At 30.8% G+C, this 19,066-nt stretch overlaps 2 protein-coding genes across 3 annotated transcripts in view; one reads left to right on the forward strand and one right to left on the reverse strand.

Annotated features, from left to right (window-relative positions):
• The window catches only part of LOC122848042 (hydroxymethylglutaryl-CoA lyase, mitochondrial), a 61,164-nt gene that overhangs the window by 6,686 nt on the left and 35,412 nt on the right, over window positions 1–19,066 (reverse strand). The gene's annotated exons all lie outside the window — the stretch shown is intronic.
• On the forward strand, window positions 13,345–18,887 carry LOC122850501. Its single transcript, XM_044149638.1, has 5 exons — window positions 13,345–13,832; window positions 14,646–14,802; window positions 17,341–17,409; window positions 17,605–17,752; window positions 18,807–18,887. The coding sequence occupies exons 1-5, from the start codon at window positions 13,622–13,624 to the stop codon at window positions 18,885–18,887; spliced, it is 666 nt and encodes a 221-aa protein (XP_044005573.1). The 5' UTR covers window positions 13,345–13,621.

Genomic DNA, 19,066 nt, shown 5'->3' on the forward strand with positions numbered 1-19,066 from the left:
CCAATACTTTGCACTTGCAATTTGTCCTTAAAAAAAATAAATTAAAAGGAAAAAACAAAAAAATAAGCTATTTTTTCATGAGAAAAAAAAGAAAAAAAAAAAAGGACAAACTCAACTAAAAACTAGATATGTTTTTAAATTTTATATGATTAATTTTTGGTGTACTTTGAACTTTAAAATTTAATACTTGTAACCCTTTTTCAAGTACAATAATGTTAATTTAAGCTCTGGCATATATTGCTCGTGCACAAGAAGCATTCATTTTATCATGATTTTCTTTTGACATTTTAGTATCAATAAACTTGTCAATTGAGCCTTTGTTTTAAGTTGTTTTGTTCTTTGTAATTAGTGCTACAACTTGCTCAGATGATTGTCTGACATCACCCGAGGAACGAAATTTATATATAACTTTATATAATTGTATAAAATTTTATAAAAATGTATAAAGTTATATATGGTTTTATATTGCCACTTTATTTATAAAGCTATATAAAGCTATAACATGTTGTATAAAACTTTATATAACTATATAAAACTTCATACAATTGTATAAAGTTTTATATAAAGATCAATAACTATTACTTTTATAAAATTTTGTAAAAAGTGTATAAAGGTATATAAAATTGTATAAATGTATACATATATAACTGTATTTTAAAATGGTCAAACGCAAAATTTGCTTTGTTGATAAACGCTCAAAAAAAATATTATAAAGAAAAGTTTTTCTTTTTTTTTTTTTTTTCTACATCAAATACGTAGACATAAACAACTGTCCAGGCTCAGGACTTGAACCCCATACCTTTCGGTTACCAACCCTACGCAGTATCCGATGCGTCACGGTAACGCATGTGAAAATAAAAATTTATTTGTTTTACATCAACAAGCAAAAGTCACGCCTGCGCAGTCGACTAAAAAGTGGGGGCAGTTGACATTTCTGAGTCCGTCATCGATTTTGCTATGCCCCATTGTAATTTTAAATATGTTGCTTTGCATTTGTTAGTGACACCTACAGGAATGCCAAGAAAGTTATTAAAATTACTATGCTACATTGTAAATTTTCAGAGGATCATTTTAATTTTGTCCACAACAGCAGAGTAAATTTTATAAATATACAAAGCAAAAAAAAAAAAATATTTTTTGCTATGCTGCAATGTAATTTTGAGGCTGGATTATTTCAAATTTTAAATTTGGTTTCTGTAAAAATTTCTTTATGCGTTGTAATTTTTTCATCGGGAAATAGCAAAAAAAAAACGTAAGAAAATTGCTATGGTACATTTTAATTTTTCAAGACTACAATTGTTTTTTTTTCGTTAAAATGATAGTAAATTTTTTATTAGTCAAAAGATAGTTCTTTGGTAATGTGGCAGCATAGTAAAATTTGATGAAATTTTTTTTCCGTGTAAACTCTATTTACCTTATTATACCTTCTTTGCTTATATACTTAACATATTATACTTATTGACCTTTTTTTCGATAGTAGCCTATCATTTTTCGTTCATGATGCTGTTGGAATCCGAATAGAACACATTATTCCAATTGAAGAAGCAAAAGGTGAAAAAGCAAGTGAGTTTTTAAGTGTTTGTAAGTGTGTGTAACGCACACATATATACTTCAAAAATTTTACTTGATTCCTCTACTTTTGCGCAACTGCGCGGGCAGAATGCGTGAAAAAATACTGGCGAAAGAACGCAGCTATTAACCGACTCACAGCTGTAAATTGGACTGCGGGCTTCCGTAGAATTGGACTGCCGTGAATACGGCACCAGCACCCGTATTCAGAGGATGTTCTCATTAGGGCTTTTTTTCCGATGGCGGCGCTTGTGAACTTTTTATATAGATTTTACCAGCACCCGTATTCAGAGGATGTTCTCATTAGGGCTTTTTTTTTCCGATGGCGGCGCTTGTGAACTTTTTATATAGATTTTACATAGAAAAGCTTCACAAGCGCCGCCATCGGAAAAAAAAAGCCCTAATGAGAACATCCTCTGAATACGGCACCCGTATTCACATGGCAAATTTTATACAATTTAGGGCTTTTTTTTGCCACTGATGGCGCTTATAAAATTTTTTTTATATAGATTTTACATATAAAAGCTCCACAAGCGCCACCGGTGGATGAAAAAAGCCCTAAATTGTAATGCCCTGTGAATACGGGTGCGGGTGCAGTGTTGGGTAGGTAAGATACCATGTAAGATACTGTATCTTACATCATTGGTTTCATACATCAAGGTATCTTACACTGCGTTCCCAGCGCCTCCTATGATTTTTTGGTGGAACCTTCATGCCACAATTTTTTTTTTATTTGATAAATACATGTCATTTATTTATTAAATGAATAAAAATCCCAGAAACAAGCAGTAGCTAAGGATAAGATGGAGCTAAGGAATTACAGTTGCTGCAGTGGAGGTGAACAAGGAATGTAAGCTTTGCTTTTTTACTGTGTTAAAGCATAGGCTGTCACTGAAGCCTCAATTTCGGAGTAAGTCAGTTTGAAAAACTACCAGCTGCAGCGCTGACATCAACCCTTGACTAGAGTAGGTATAAGCAGAGTGAAGCCACCGAGGTCCCATTAGTTCGACATTTTGTGCTCGCCGTATGGAGCGAGTATAAGAGGTTTTCGTCACTTCCGAGCTCACCGTATGGAGTGGGTATAAGAGGGTTTCGTCACTTCCGAGGTAAAAATCATCTATGGCTTCACTCTGCTTATACCCATTCTACCCTTGACCAAAAATAGAAAATTGACTTGTTGTGATTGTTTGTTATTGTCACATGGTAGAAATATACAGGTAGGTCCATGCCTCGGACGAAAATAAAAATCTACTGCGCAGACCATTGGCGGCCATCTTGTTTGCATGTGTGTAAATCTGTGTGTCCGTCGAATTATTATTATTGTACTATTAATTATTTATGTATGGCATGTTTAAAAATCACATTATTCATAAATAAAAACTTTAAGAATATTATTTGATAATTCTACGTATTTATAGATGTTGCAAAACAATTAGAAATTGAACTTTCACTTTTTCACAAAAAAACAATTTGAAAAAATAAAAGAAATTTTTACATATTTAGTTAACAAACTAGAAGTTTGGATAAAAAGAACGATATAAATATTGCACTGGATGCAATACAATGTTTGGTACATACTTGTACGTAGATTTGACTCAGAGTTTTTAATGAGCAAATTATAGAAGATAAAAAAAAAAAAAAAAAGAAAAATAAGTTGAAAAAAATATGTAACAAAGCTTAATATGTATTTTATTTTTTATTTTTTATATAATTAATCATGTGTTTATGTATTTTTATTATTTTAATCTTCTATTAAGATCATCTTTAATATGTATTTTAATTTATGATTTAAATAAAGTCGCGCCACTTTAGCCAATATGGCAACCGGTGGTCAGCACTTCTTATTGGCTTAAAAAAACGTATGCGCATGGACCTACCTGTATATTTCTACCATGGTACCACACATTATCGTAAACTGTAAAGCCTGGAATATTGCATAGAGAAATTTATCACTTTTGTCGTTGTTTCTGTTTCTAGTTTTTAGTCGGTGTTACAGGGCGAAATTGCAGAACGAAAAAAAATTTTTTATTAAAGGAATGCACCCCCGCACCCGTATTCAGAGGATGTTCTCATTAGGGCTTTTTTTTCCGATGGCGGCGCTTGTGAACTTTTTATATAGATTTTACATAGAAAAGCTTCACAAGCGCCACCATCGGAAAAAAAACGCCCTAATGAGAACATCCTCTGAATACGGGTGCCGTATTCACAGGGCATTACAATTTCGGGCTTTTTTCCTCCACTGGCGGCGCTTGTGAAGCTTTTGTATGTGAAATCTATATAAATTGGACTGCAGTGGAAGACACCGCTTAAGTACTTGCACCCGTATTCAGTGTGTTCGTTTATTGAGCGTATGAAAGCTAGTTTTGCGGTCATTTGAAGAAACTGTAGTAACTAAAATTTACTATTTATTTATTGCTATTCGTTTTTCCAGTTCTTTCGCTCTCTTCATTATTATTAATTGGTAATTTGTTCTGCGTCTGAGAAAAAAATTATTAAATTAACAAAATAAACACAATGACTGAAAATAACGAATTTTAGTAAATTTTAGTTACTAAAGTTTCTTCAAATGACCGCAAAACGCTAGCGCTTCCCTTGCATACGCTCCGTGCATACGCTCGGTGTGAATAGTGAACGACATTTTATTATTAGGTTCCGATGGCGGCGCTTGTGAACTTTTTATATAGATTTTACATGGAAAAGCTTCACAAGCGCCACCATCAAAACGCCCTAATGAGAACATCCCCTAGATATAACTACAACTGGTAGATATTTATGATACCGGTAATTTACTGGTAGCTTACCAGTAAATACTACTGGTAGATAACTGGTAGCTCCCTACCAGTAATTTCCAACCAGTATATTACAATGAATCTACTGGAGATACTAACAGTAGGGGAAACTTCACCAATGTATATCTACCAGTAAAAATTCCAGTAACAAATTACTTTGCAGGAACTGACCAGTAATCTTACCAGTAGAATTTAGTAAAAATTGGTGGTAGGAATTATTGAGTAATCTACCAGTAAATTTCCGGTAAAAATTACATTGTATCAACTACCGTAGCCCAAGGGTAGATTAATACTGGTAAATCATTTTGATAAACCCTGAAAGCTTCCTCAGCATCAGAGTATTTGCGGTAATAAATATCACGCTTAATTGTAATAATATTATTGAATAAAATTAATATTTTACGGTACAGCTTAAATAGTATAAATGCAGTTAAAAAATTTATTTTTTAAAACAAAATGTCCCAGAAGAAGATGTAGTTGAGGTATTACGTTGGGACATAAACAGAACATAATTTTCTTAGTGGCTCATTGATTCCTTGTTACATTTTTTCCTTAGCTACTGCTTATCCCATATATAAATCATTTATTTAATAAATAAAGTAATATGTAATTTAATTTTTGAAGGATAATATGTCTAAGAAAAGATGCAGCTAAGTGAAAATGCAGCTAAGGAAATTGAAGTTGCTTTTAAACATACAATTTTTCTGGCCACATTAATTTCTTAGCTGCTATATCTTTCCTGAAGTACATCTTTTTTTTGAACCCTATTGATAAAAATGAAATATATAAATTTTTAGTTATCACAAAAATAAAAATCGCACGAACAAGCAGTAGTTAACGAAGATGTAGTTAAAAATTGGCGCTTGCCAAAAATTATGTTTTAGCCAAATTAATGCTGCGCAGTGAGCACTCTTGGCAACCTTAATTCCTTTAGCTACATCTTTCCTTAGCTACTGCTTCTCCTTGGCATTTTTATTTATTTTTAATATATCCTGGTAGAAATATACTTCCGGCATTATCATAGCCCATTTCCGAGAATTCTCCGGCACAGTGGTGGCGTGCAGTAATAGATTGGCATGAGATTAATGTCGAAAAAATTAATTCTGCCATTACTTTATGCCGAATATTTTCCACCCTCAATCTCATGCCGGAATAATTTCTCTGCCATCAACTCATGCTAGTAATTTCTCCGAAATGGGCCAAAACGGAGAAATGCCGGAGTAATATTTCCACCAGGAAAATACATAAGAAATTTAGTTTTTAAAAATACAAATGTCCAAGTAAAGCAGTAGCTAAGGAAAAAAAATAAGTAGCTAAGAAATTTATTTTGCTAAAAGAATTATGTTTTCAGGAAATAATGTTGCTCGAAACATAATTTTTTTTGACAACATTAATTCCCTTAGCTCGATTTTATCGTCGGCTACTACATTTTCTTGACCTTTTCTATTTTTAAAAATAAAATAACATGTATTAATTAAATACAGTACACTGCCTGTCTTTGGGATTTTTATTTTTCAAAATGAAATATTATTATATTTTAAATATATTATATTTATATATTATTATCATATTTATTAAATTATTATTATTATTATATTAATATTAAGCGCTTTTTCAACTATCATAAGTTATTTGATGTAGTATCATACGTATATGGGCTGTATGATAAATTTGAAAATCGTCGATTACCCATCACATGATCGCCACCCAGGCTATATAGTTTACATACTGTTGCATATGTACTATTCGCTGTGACGCCAATCTAAGCAAACAACCAGCAACAACTAAAATATACAAAACTGTACAAAACACATAACACTACAATAGCAGAATTCATTGACCGATGAATTTATTAATTTATTCCAATAAAATAAAAAAAAGATTTTTGGTGACTTAATATTCACTTCTGTAAGTGCATTCATCAACTTTTTATCAGCATCATGGTAACGCTTGTCCAACCTGATTTTTTTCTACCGAAAGTAAGCGTTGCTTTGATGCTGATAAAATGAATTGGTGTTATGATATGTTTTAATTGAAAAAATGATTTTATTTTATTGTACGTAAAAAATAAAAAATAAAAAAAAATATAATAATTCACAAGTTGTCGAGTAATCAACAGTATTGTTTCGGGTCTCTATATTTCAAGGTAAGCTGTTTTTATTATTTAATATTTTTTATCACTTGACATCACATATTGTTAAATTATTATTTTCTACCTATACAATTTTTTTTTTTTTTTTACGTGGTTGACAACGTTCACATATTATGATTTAATTGTCGTGTCAGCCTTGACATAATCACAATGTTGCCATACTAAACAACGTTCACATTGTATCATTAAACCTTACAATCTTATAACATCTTCATCACCAGCTGTTGAGCCTTGTGATGGTGGAAAACTATTTGTTGGTACTTTACCAGTTGCTTCTGTTATTGTATTTATGAAATTTATTTTATTACATAAATATAATTTACGTAATCTTGGTGCTGATATACCAATTTCACTCGTTCTACTATAATATTTTATATAATAATCAAATAGCTTTATCATATCGTTATCAAATTGATCTGGTGTTTTATAATTACCAGTTTGTATTTTTTCTTCAATTATTGTTAAATCAATTGGTTCTTGTGATTTTTCATAATATTCTGGTAATTTACGTTTACCTGGTAATGTTATAAATAAAAATTACACAATAATTTTCTTATTTTGTGTAATTCTTGTGCTTGTGCTAATCTTCTTGTTCTAACAGTACGTGATTAATTATTTGCTAACGCTATTAATTGTGAATAAAATGCATCTGTTTTATCTGTTGATTGTCCATTACTATCACTACTACAATTACCACCACCACCACCACCTGTATCACCACTACCATTACCAATTATTATTATTATCAATTAATCTACCATTTGTATTAAATTGTTGTTGGTGTTGTTCTTGTTGTAATTGTGATAATGGTAATTTTACTCTTCTTACTTTTTCTAAATTTCTTAATAAAAAACAATGATGCTGTTGGGCTAATAATTTTTGTTGATTTGACATTGATTTCATTGTTGGTGTATTTATAAAATTTGTATCACCAAATTTACGTGTTTTAAATAAACTTTTTGAATAAAAACTTTCAAGAGAGAGTTTATCTTGTCTATATTTAGTTTCTTTTTAATTATATTTTGATTACTTATGAGAGAGGCATTTCGTCGATTACATTACATTCAGGAAAGGATGCCAAATAAATTACTTTGTAGTCTAAATAAATTCCTCAGCATTATTTTTTATATTAAATTAAAATTATTGTGTCAAATGGCTGTAGAATAAGTCTGGATTATAAATTAATTTATTTGGTTACATCCTTTCCTTAGCAAAATTTGCCAATAGCTTTTTAATAAATTTTTTATGGCAAAAATAGCTAAGGAAAGGATGTAACCAAATAAATAAGGACGTATTCTAGATTAATTCCGCAGCCATTTCCCACAATAATTTGAATTTATTATAGAAAATATTGCTGAGAAATTAATCTAGACTACTGATTAATTTATTTGGCCATATCTTTTCCTCAGCTTTTTTTTCCATAATTAATTAAAAATAAATGAATTATTAGTCTAGCTTGATTCCTCAATTATTTGCCACATATATTTTGATTTATTATAATAATAAAATATTGCTGAGGAATTAATTTAGATTACTAATCAATTTATTTGGTTACATTCTTACTTTAGTTACATTTGCCGAAAGCTTTTCAATTAATTAATTATGGCAAATATTGCGAAGGAAACGATCTAATTAAATAAATTGATTCGTAGTCTACATTAATTTCACAGCCATATGACAATAATTTTAATTTTTCGTAGAAAATATTGCTGAGGAGTTAATCTAGACTACAAATTAATTTATTTGGCTACGTTTGTTCCTTAGCTATATTTTTTTCATAATTAATTAAAAAGTGATTGGCAAATGGCTTAAAAAATAAATGTGGCTTACTTGTATATACAATGTTATACAAGTTGCCATTTTTAAAACACAGAAACTTGGAAAAAATGAAAAGTTTCCCCGCCGGGAATCGGACCCGAATCTTTTGCAAACGCTGGGAAACGGTAAATTCAGATTTACCAGATGTGATCAGACACGCATCCAAATGTATGTAAACGGTCGGAAAAGAATGGCCCAGGGGGTAACCATGGGATGCCACGAATCTGAATTTACGTAGGTCCATTACCCTTACCATTAACCTCTAAACCACAGGGTTTCTTAATTTTTTCCAAGTTTCAACAATCTAACACCGACGTCTTTTTATTCCTCATTAGAGCCATTTTTGAAATTTTTATTAAATAGTAAATTTGATGATTATTTTGATTTATTTTTAAATTATCCTTCTACTTTTTTTAATACATAAATCTTTTAAAAAAAAAAAATAAAAAAATTTAATAATTTAATTAATATTAAAAATAAATAATTAGAAAGTTAACAACAATTATATAAATAATTTGCCTGTTGGCGACGTCATAATAAAATTTTTATTCTAGACTCTTTTTTTTTTTTTAATTTTTCAGATTACAGTAGCGGTATTAAAATATTAATAATATATTCTAGTTCTATTTGAGAGCATCTTTAACTACGTTGTTATCTTACTAGATTATTCCTTATTTTTTTTCGATTGTTGATATTTTGTACCATACGGATATGGATTGTAATCTTGACTCCGATAGTGATTCTTCCTCCTCTGACAGTGTTAGGTCCACCGTTACTGATAGTACTTCAGATGAATCACAAAGTGAACCGGTAGACATTAAATCGAAATTTGCTCAAGCTTGCTCGACTATGAAATTAACTCATGTCCAAATTAATAGTTTGTTAGAAGTTTTTAGAGAACATAAATGTTTTAAAAACTGGCCAAAAGATGCACGAACTTTGCTTCAGACACCACGTAAGGTTGCTGAAAATATATATCACCTCGCGGGAGGTGAGTACGTTCATTTTGGGATGGAGGATGCACTTTCTGAAATTTTACTTAAAATCACGCCGTCTTTAATTCCCGACACTCTCATTATAGATTTTAGTACCGATGGAGGCAACCTTGATAAACAGGCCAAACGCAATGTTTGGCCCATTCAAATTGTGTTCATAATATTCCCGGTTGTCCACCTGGAATTGTAGGGATTTGGTGTGGAACTTCATTCACTCACCAGCCAACTGACGCATCAGCTTTTTCGCGAAATTTATTAAAACTTTAATGATTTGATGATTAGTGGGTTCGTTTTCAAGGGTATTTGCAAAGTTGTTCGACCTGGGAGTTTTATTGCTGATGCACCAGCTCGTGCTTTTGCTCTAGGACATATGGCACACAATTCAGACTCACCCTGTTCCAGATGTAAAGTTTGTCGTACTCCTCTTCAAGGAGATAATAGAGCCCTACGGACAGTAGATGATGAAAAAGAAATGACAGGGAGTATAGGGATCGCGAAGATGCATTTCACCATAAAGCTAGTCGAGCATGTGGTTTGGCAGATCTTGAACATTTTGATATAGTAAATAATGTAGTTTTCGATTCTATGCACGCTGTTTTTCTTGGTATTGTGAAACGGTTTCTTAGCATTTTAGTTGGAGGCAGGGATAATCCTAATCTCAAGTTAGATGAATTAAATATCGTCAAGATTAATGTTAGACTCGCTTTTATTAAGAACTGCTGTCCAGAAGAATTTGCTCGTAGGCCTGAGGATATTACTAAATTTTCTAAGATGAAAGCTACTGAATTTCGCCAGATTCTTTTATATTCAGGTGCCGTTGCTTTTCGTGGTATTATAAATTCAGCAATATATTTACATTTTTTAACCTTTTCTTGTGCGATTCGTCTTCTTACTTGTCCAAAAGTAAGTGAGGCTGAAATTACTTTTGCAGAAAATTTAATAAAAACATATGTCAAAAATGTTGAAAACTTTTTTAATCATCATTTTCTAACTTATAATTGTCATATTCTTTTACATTTAGCTGAAGATGTCAGAAATTTCGGACCACTTGATGGTATTTCTGCATTTCCTTACGAAAATAATATGCAGTACTTCGCAGCAACTTGTCGTAAACCTACTCAATATTTAGAACAAATCGTTAATAGGCGCGAAGAACGTAAATTGCGTAACATTGAAGAAAACCCTCGTGTCAATTTTTCACTTATTCCTGGTAAACTTTGGACTAGCCCATTCCCTTTGCCAACAGAACTCATATCAGCAGCTGCTCAATATCAAACCCTTCAAACACCAAAGTATAAAATTAATACTAATAATAAAGACAATATATTCATGTTAAAAAATAAAACTCTCGGCATGGTTCAAAATATTATTCTTGATAAGGGAAAATTTAAGCTTCTATTCCAGAAATTTAATATACAACTAAATTCATTTTTTCAAATTGGTAACTGGCAATCATCATTTTTCGGGGTTTTTCGTTGTTCGGATCTTTCTGATAAACAACAAATTATAGATGTTGAAGACATCCATGCGAAATGCTTTTGTATGCCTTATTTCCATGATAACGAAGTAACGCCAACCGAAGGCGAGTTTATTGTTACATTAATAGAATCTACTATCGCGTGAATTTTTTTTATGTTCTGTCTTTTCAGTAGCCTCATCTTAGAAATTTAGTTTAGTCTGTGATTAACAGGTTTCGAGCAAGTGGGTGGGATGCAACGATCGTCAGTTTAATTCTTTTTCTTGGGTTACTTTTTATTATTTTCATTCTAATCTTGATTATTATTAAAATCCAAACAGCACAGCTATGATTATATTCCATTTGTAGAAGCATTGACACGAGATTTTAAAATTAAAGATAATAAACATTCTGAGTATGTGATGATTACTTGATTATAGTCATTTTTTTCAACAGCTCTGCTGAGTATCATAATTCATTTTTGAAAGCATTTGTACAATATTTAAAATAAATGTAATCATGAAAATTCAAACTTGATATAAATTAAACTCATGATAATTATAATAGTTAATTATTTTTGTTTTCATAATAATTTATTCGAATCAATTTCTTTTTTTAATAATTAACTAGATTATTTTTTTAATTTTTTTTTTTTTTCAATTCAACAAACAGCCATGATGATAAACTGTTAACGTGAAAATAATCATCAATAAATTAATGATTTTTTCTTGTCAAAAAAATTCTGAGCTGTTCCAAAAATATAAATAAATGAATAAAATTAACGAATAAAAAAATATTGAGAAATTCATCTTGTGTTTATTATGTCTTGTTTGAATGATCATATACTCATTAATTATTCAGCAGTAGCTCATTTTTCATTATATTTTTATTGAACTTATGAATTGTCTTTAAAGTCGATATCAAATATTTGAATTTCGGGTAGGTTTGAATTCATATTTTTTGATGAGTAGCTCAGGGCAGCGTTCGATAGCTGGCCGAGGCCAAAAATCCGGCCAATTTTTTATCATGGTTTATTTTATATGTTCGTAGTATCAGCACTGCTACATTATAATTTCAAATATTTACATGGGATTTTCTCATAGTGAGTTTTTGATTTATCAAGTTGTCTTTCCGTTGGCCCAGGCCGAGGCCCTCGGCCAGCTATCGAACGCTCCCCAGAAAAATTATTTAACATTGAAATAGCTACCGATAATAATTTTTATTAACTAATTGTCTGAAAGTTGACTAATTTTACTTGAATTTCCAATAGAAGGTTTTTATTCCCTCAATTTTTAAATTGAATAATTATTCAGATCGTTTTTTTTCTGGAATTATTTATTGTGTAGATATTCTGAGACATTCAGGATTAAAGTTGATGTTGTTTAGAATAGGGACAGTCGTTGATTCAATATTGTAATACTATTATATTGCTAGCAAGAGACATTCTTTTTAAACTAGGCAAAGGTGATGACAACATCGCCTCGAGCTTAGTTTAAAAAAACAAATTTTGATGGCAATATATTAGTATTACACAAATGGTTGTGAATTCATTGTTTTTATTCTGAAAAAAGATGAACCAAAATACAGGAGTGTTATTCAGTCCACCGGGTGGTCGAGGTAGAGGTCGTGGGATTGTAATTTTAGTTTAGTAAACTGTAAATTTAGTTTAGTCTCTGATTAACAGGTTTCGAGCAAGTGGGTGGGATGCAACGATCGTCAGTTCAATTCTTTTTTGGGTTACTTTTTATTATTTTCATTCTAATCTTCATTATTATTAAAATCCAAACAGCACAGCTGACGATTATATTCTATTTGTAGAAGCATTGACACAAGATTTTGAAATTAAAGATAATAAACATTCTGAGTATGGGATGATTACTTGATTATAGTCATTTTTTTCAACAGCTCTGCTGAGTATCATAATTCATTTTAAAAGCATTTGTACAATATTTAAAATAAATGTAATCATGAAAATTCAAACTTGATATAAATTAAACTCATGATAATTATAATAGTTAATTATTTTTGTTTTCATAATAATTTATTCGAATCAATTTCTTTTTTTAATAATTAACTAGATTATTTTTTTATTTTTTTTTCAATTCAACAAACAGCCATGATGATACACTGTTAACGTGAAAATAATCATCAATAAATTAATGATTTTTTCTTGTCAAAAAAATTCTGAGCTGTTCCAAAAATATAAATAAATAAATAAAATTAACGAATAAAAAAATATTGACAAATTTATCTTGTGTTTATTATGTCTTGTTTGGATGATCATATATATTTATACTCCTTAATTATTCAGCATATAAAAGTAGCACCCTTTTCATTATATTTTTATTGAACTTATGAATTGTCTTTAAAGTCGATATCAAATATTTGAATTTCGGATAGGTTTGAATTCATATTGTCAGTATTTTGAAATTTTTTGATGAGTAGCTCAGGAAAATTATTTAACATTGAAATAGCTACCGATAATAATTTTTATTAACTAATTGTTTGAAAGTTGACTAATTTTACTTGAATTTCCAATAGAAGGTTTTTATTCCCTCAATTTTTAAATTGAATAATTATTCACATCGTTGTTTTTCTGGAATTATTTATTGTGTAGATATTCTGAGACATTTAGGATTAAAGTTGATGTTGTTTAGAATAGGGACAGTCGTTGATTCAATATTGTAATACTATTATATTGCTAGCAAGAGACGTTCTTTTTAAACTAGGCAAAGGTGATGACAATATCACCTCAAGCTTAGTTTAAAAAAACGAATTTTGTTGGCAATATATTAGTATTACTCAAATGGTTGTGAATTCATTGTTTTTATTCTGAAAAAAGATGAACCAAAATACAGGAGTGTTCTTCAGTCCACCGGGTGGTCGTGGTAGAGGTCGTGGGCTTGTAATCCCGAAAACCTTAAAAGATAAACGCCGGATTTCATTCCCACATAACATCCAATCATCAGAAGTTGCGACTGCAGATCTGCAATCGCAACTTTCGAGCTTATCATCACCACTATCCGAGACATCAAACACACCAAACACATCAAGTAAGTAAAATAAATTAACAATTAAGTAAAAATTTTAGTTTTCTTAAGAATACCCTGGTGGAACCAGTACTCGGACGGTAGAGACGTAATTTAAACTATTTGAACTATAAAAAATATATTTAAAAAAAAAAAAAAAACATTATTATTATTTTTAAATTCTTTATAATAATAGCTTTCATTTAAAAAAAAAAAAAACTCGTATAAATTATAAATTCAATGAAAATTTTACGGAAATTGATATCAAACACTAAAATTAATTATATTTGATAGACGCATAAACTGATACTTTAATTAGTAGCAATCACTCGACGACGACTACTCACAATGCTCTCTGAAGCCCATTAAGTGTCACATATTTTTATTCTACCTTTAATATTTATAAAAAAATATTTCTATTATTTATTAAAAAAAAACCGTCTGTTTAAATCAAAGAATATGAGACGTAGAAATATTTTAAAAAATGGTTTGAATTTTAAAATAAAAACTATCGGCATAATTACTGAATAACAGCCAAGTGTCCGACTACTAGGGGGTGTCCGAGTACTGGTGCCACCACGGTATTCCACATCTTTTGATAACTAAAATTATGAATATACAGTATAATATAACCAGAGCCGAGAAGTTCGTCTGTTATTTCAGCTTGCCGTAAATACCATGGCGACATGGTAAAATATAGTTTAGAAAAAAGACGATCTGAACCTCGTACATGGAAAAAATGGCCTTATTTTTTTTGGCCTCTTAAAAATGGCTTCTTTTTTTATGCCTCGCAAAATGGCCTTGAAGTTATATTAATATACTTATAATTTTTTACAGTCACTTCGACCTTATTACCAGAGAAGACAATGATAAATCACCATAATGATGATGATGATGATTATTATTACGAATATGAAACGTTGGAAGAAGAAAATAATTCAATTATTGCAAATGATAATGGTAATGCACAGCGTCCATCTCCTGAACCCATCCCGTAAGTCATATCATTGAATCCATTCATTAATCTATAATTTATTCAATTTAAATTTCATTCTATCTACCTCACAATGGGAATATTCGAATTCAGTCCCGTGGCCCCCGTGGCGAGGGACGTGACTTATCGTCCATACTGGTTTCCGTCCGTTGTCATTTTTATTTTTCGACTAGTTTCGGCTAGTTTTGCCAAGTGCAAAATAATGGACCCAGAAAATGAATTAAATTTTACGAAAAACGAAGTCCTCTATTTTGAATTTTGCAAAACTAGACGAAACGAGTCAAAAAATTACTACGGACGGTCATGATGGCCATAATCCGCAATAAGCTGCCACGGGGCACTATGGGGTACCACGGAACTGAATTCACCTACCTCCGAACTCACCTACGTCCCTCACAATCTCACGGAAATTCTTTAATCCCCGATAGCCAGCGGCGTACACTTTGCGTTCACGTTGAGGTCACGCCGTGCATGCACTATCGTGCCTTCATAATGTATGCAAAGTGTATTCGTAAAATGTACGGCAGATGGAGCAGACACCATGCAAGCCATACGAGCTGCATTAGTGGATCACGTAGTGCCTTGACCGTGTACTTCCTTCACAAAGTAAAAATTTAGATAAAACATTGGAAAATGTTTGGTTTGATTAATTCCTGACCGATTCACCAAAATTATTTTATTATTCTATAGTGGCAAATAACTATGGAAATAATGTAAATTTATAAAAAAATTTTTTTTAGATTTTATTATTTGCCGATAGCATTTAAATTAATTCGTAGACTACATAATTTTTACAGCATTATGTTCTAGTTTATAAAAAAATTAATAGATCAAATGTTTGTGAAAGTAATCTAAGCTACGAATTAATTTATTTGGAAACATTCTTTCCTGAAATACATTTACCATAATGAATTAATAAAAAAGCTATCGGCAAATGGTTCTGAGAAAAAAATGTTGCCAAATGAATTAATTGCCACTCTAGATTATTTTTACAGCCATTTGACCAAATAATTTTCTTTTGAACTAGAAAATAATGCTGTAAAAATAATCTAGTCTACGAATTAATTTATTTGGCAATTCCTTAGCTACATCATTTTCTTAGCTTCTGCTTATCCTTGGGATTTTTGTTGTTGAAAAATAAATTTACATGTATTTTATTTATAAAAGAAATAAAAATGTCCAAGGAAAAGATGTAGCTAAGGAATTAATGTGACTAAGGAATTATTTCCTTGAAACATAATTTTTTGGCAACATTAATTCCTTAGCTACATCTTTTCCTTAGCTACTGCTTTTCCTTGGACATTTTTTATTTATTTTATAAATAAAATACATGTAAATTTATTTTTTAAAAATACAAATGTCCGAGAAAAAGCAGTAGCTAAGGAAAAGATGTAGCTTAGGAATTAATGTTGCCAAAAAATTATGTTTTAAGGAAATAATTCCTTAGTCACATTAATTCCTTAGCTACTGCTTTTCCTTGGACATTTTTTATTTATTTTATAAATAAAATACATGTAAATTTATTTTTTTAAAATACAAATGTCCAAGAAAAAGCAGTAGCTAAGGAAAAGATGTAGCTAAGGAATTAATGTTGCCAAAAAATTATGTTTCAAGGAAATAATTCCTTAGTCACATTAATTCCTTAGCTACATCTTTTCCTTAGCTACTGCTTTTCCTTGGACATTTTTTATTTATTTTATAAATAAAATACATGTAAATTTGATTTTTAAAAATACAAATGTCCAAGGAAAAGCAGTAGCTAAGGAATTAATGTGGCAATATATATATGTATATTTTTAAATCTATTTTAAAAGTTATTAAAAAAATACTCGCAATGAATGCACGGTGAATACACGATGCTCATTGATGTGTATTTTAAATGCCTGCACTTCGTGTACACGCCGTGGACGCAGCGTGCAGTCAGATAGAGAATTCATAGACGTGACACAAAATCAGCAATACTGACTACATACACGGTGTGTGCACGATGGCTACATTCAGTGCATGCACTGGCGTGTACAATAGTGCCTACACCTTTGGCTATCAGGGATTATTATACATTGTATTTCTGTAATTTATAGGGTTAATAACAAAAAAAATATTACATTTCTACCTCGTCAATAAATGAATATTAATTAGCTAAAAAATTTTCACTTAGCTATATATTATTATTGTTGTTTTCATTTAATAAAAAAAAGTTCCTGATGACTCACTATTCCTTAGCTATATTTTTCCTTAGCTCCATATTATTCTTGATGTTTCAATTTAATAAAAAAAAAATTACCCACGAACCACTTTTTATTATCGATGATTGTTTTATTTAATTTGATAAAAAAGCGGAATTACTATTCCTTAGCTATATTGTACCTTGGCTACATATTATCCTTGTTTATTGAATTTAATAATAATGAAATTACTGGCGAATTATTTTCCCTTAGATACATATTGTTTTTGTAGTCCAACCAACTTGATTAAATAAAAAAATCCGCCCTAAATCCGTAATTGAATCAACTTTTTTTTTCATTTTCTATTCTGAAGGGTGAATGTAGCACAGCAGATACTAAATGAGCTTCATGACATGGAACAAAGATCCATAGCATCAATCAGGTAACTTTACAATATATCATGTTATAGTAAATTTTTCTTTGAGTCAATAGTTAATTTTTTAGAGATTTAGAATATGGTATAGGCCAGGTTAATTAGATGCGAACATCTGCTATTTATTTATTTATTTATTTATTTATTTTTTTATTTATTAAAATCCAACTGAAATAAAATGAATATTGGTCTTCTTTCTTTTAGTAATTTGACCAAGGTTGTGCAAACCGCGATTCAAAATCATCAAGATATTGATCAAGTCTCTCCAGAGTTGCCCGACAGGATGCCATTTGTTAATATTGAAGATTTCAATCATTTTGAAAATAGTGATAGAATTACAAAAAAAAAATTGGTTATTTTTTTATTTTATTATGTTTTCATGAATTTTTTAGAAATAGTATTAAAAAAAACTGCAGAGTAAACAATTCAACATCGTGTCAAATAACTGGCTGCATTCTTTTGTCAAAATGTTTTTTCCGGTTTGCAGTTTCACTCATGAATTTTTTTTTTTTTTTGATTACCAATTGATTGATGACAGGTATATTTACCGGAAATCTGGGGGATTACATAGAGAATTTCGTTATTTTGTCGTTGTTTCTGCTTCTAGCTTTATGTCCGTATTTCAAGGTGAAACTGCCAAGCGAAAAAAATTTTTTCCTCTCTGAGGCATTTTTTTTACTACGTTCAAGAAGACTAGAAATACAGGAGGACTTACTCCCTATCTCGCCTGTATATAAACCATCCGGTTATTGAGGGAAGTTAGTACCAGTAATGCGACTTGTATCGCTTTTTTTTTTACAATGCGCACAATACAAACATACTCTGACAAACACTAATAGAGCATATACACATGATGTTTGTCAGAGTATGTTTGTATTGTGCGCATTGTAAAAAAAAAGCGATACAAGTCGCGCACGTTACCCGGGTACTACTAGCGCCCCTCAATTATGCGGCGACCACATAGCGGAACGGTTTTTTGAGGCAAGTTCGTCCTCCTGTATTTCTAGTCTTCTTGACTACGTTTTTCCATGCGTTTGCGGTGGTAAAGTGAACTATTATCCCACTCTCCGCTCCACACGTCTTTTTTACTTTATCGTGCGTAACTTTCATTTTACCGGAAGCGTAACTTTCATTTTACCGTAAAAATCATTTTACCGGAAGTTTCGGTTAAAGTGAAAAAGACGTGTACAGCGAAAAGTGAGATAATAATTCACTTTACCACAACAAATGCGTTTAAAAAAGTAGAAAAAAAATGCCCACGTGAGGAAAAATATATGTGAGATTAGGGGGTTAAGCAGAATTTTATCAAACCCTACTTTACCCCCTAGTATCACAATATACTATTAATTATCAGCAATGCATCCAATATTTTTTATTCGTTGATAACTGAATTTTTTCTTTGTTAGACAAAGTATCTTGCTTCGATGGGAGGGTTCAGCAGCTGTCCAGAAGACAATTGCGCAATTCTGGAAAAAATGTTTCGATGATAAGGAAAACGTCACCCCAAATCTTATCTGGAAATACAATAAACTGTACGCCGACAGGGTTGTCCTACTCCAGGGGGGATTTTACAAATGCTGCAAAAGTAAGTAAACTGAAGAAATAATGTAGCTAAGGAATTGATGTTGCTTACCACATAATTTTTTTGGCAACTTTAATTCCTGAG

The sequence above is a fragment of the Aphidius gifuensis genome, linkage group LG2 (assembly GCF_014905175.1).
Source record: "Aphidius gifuensis isolate YNYX2018 linkage group LG2, ASM1490517v1, whole genome shotgun sequence".
In the NCBI taxonomy this organism is placed as follows: Eukaryota; Metazoa; Arthropoda; class Insecta; order Hymenoptera; family Braconidae; genus Aphidius; species Aphidius gifuensis.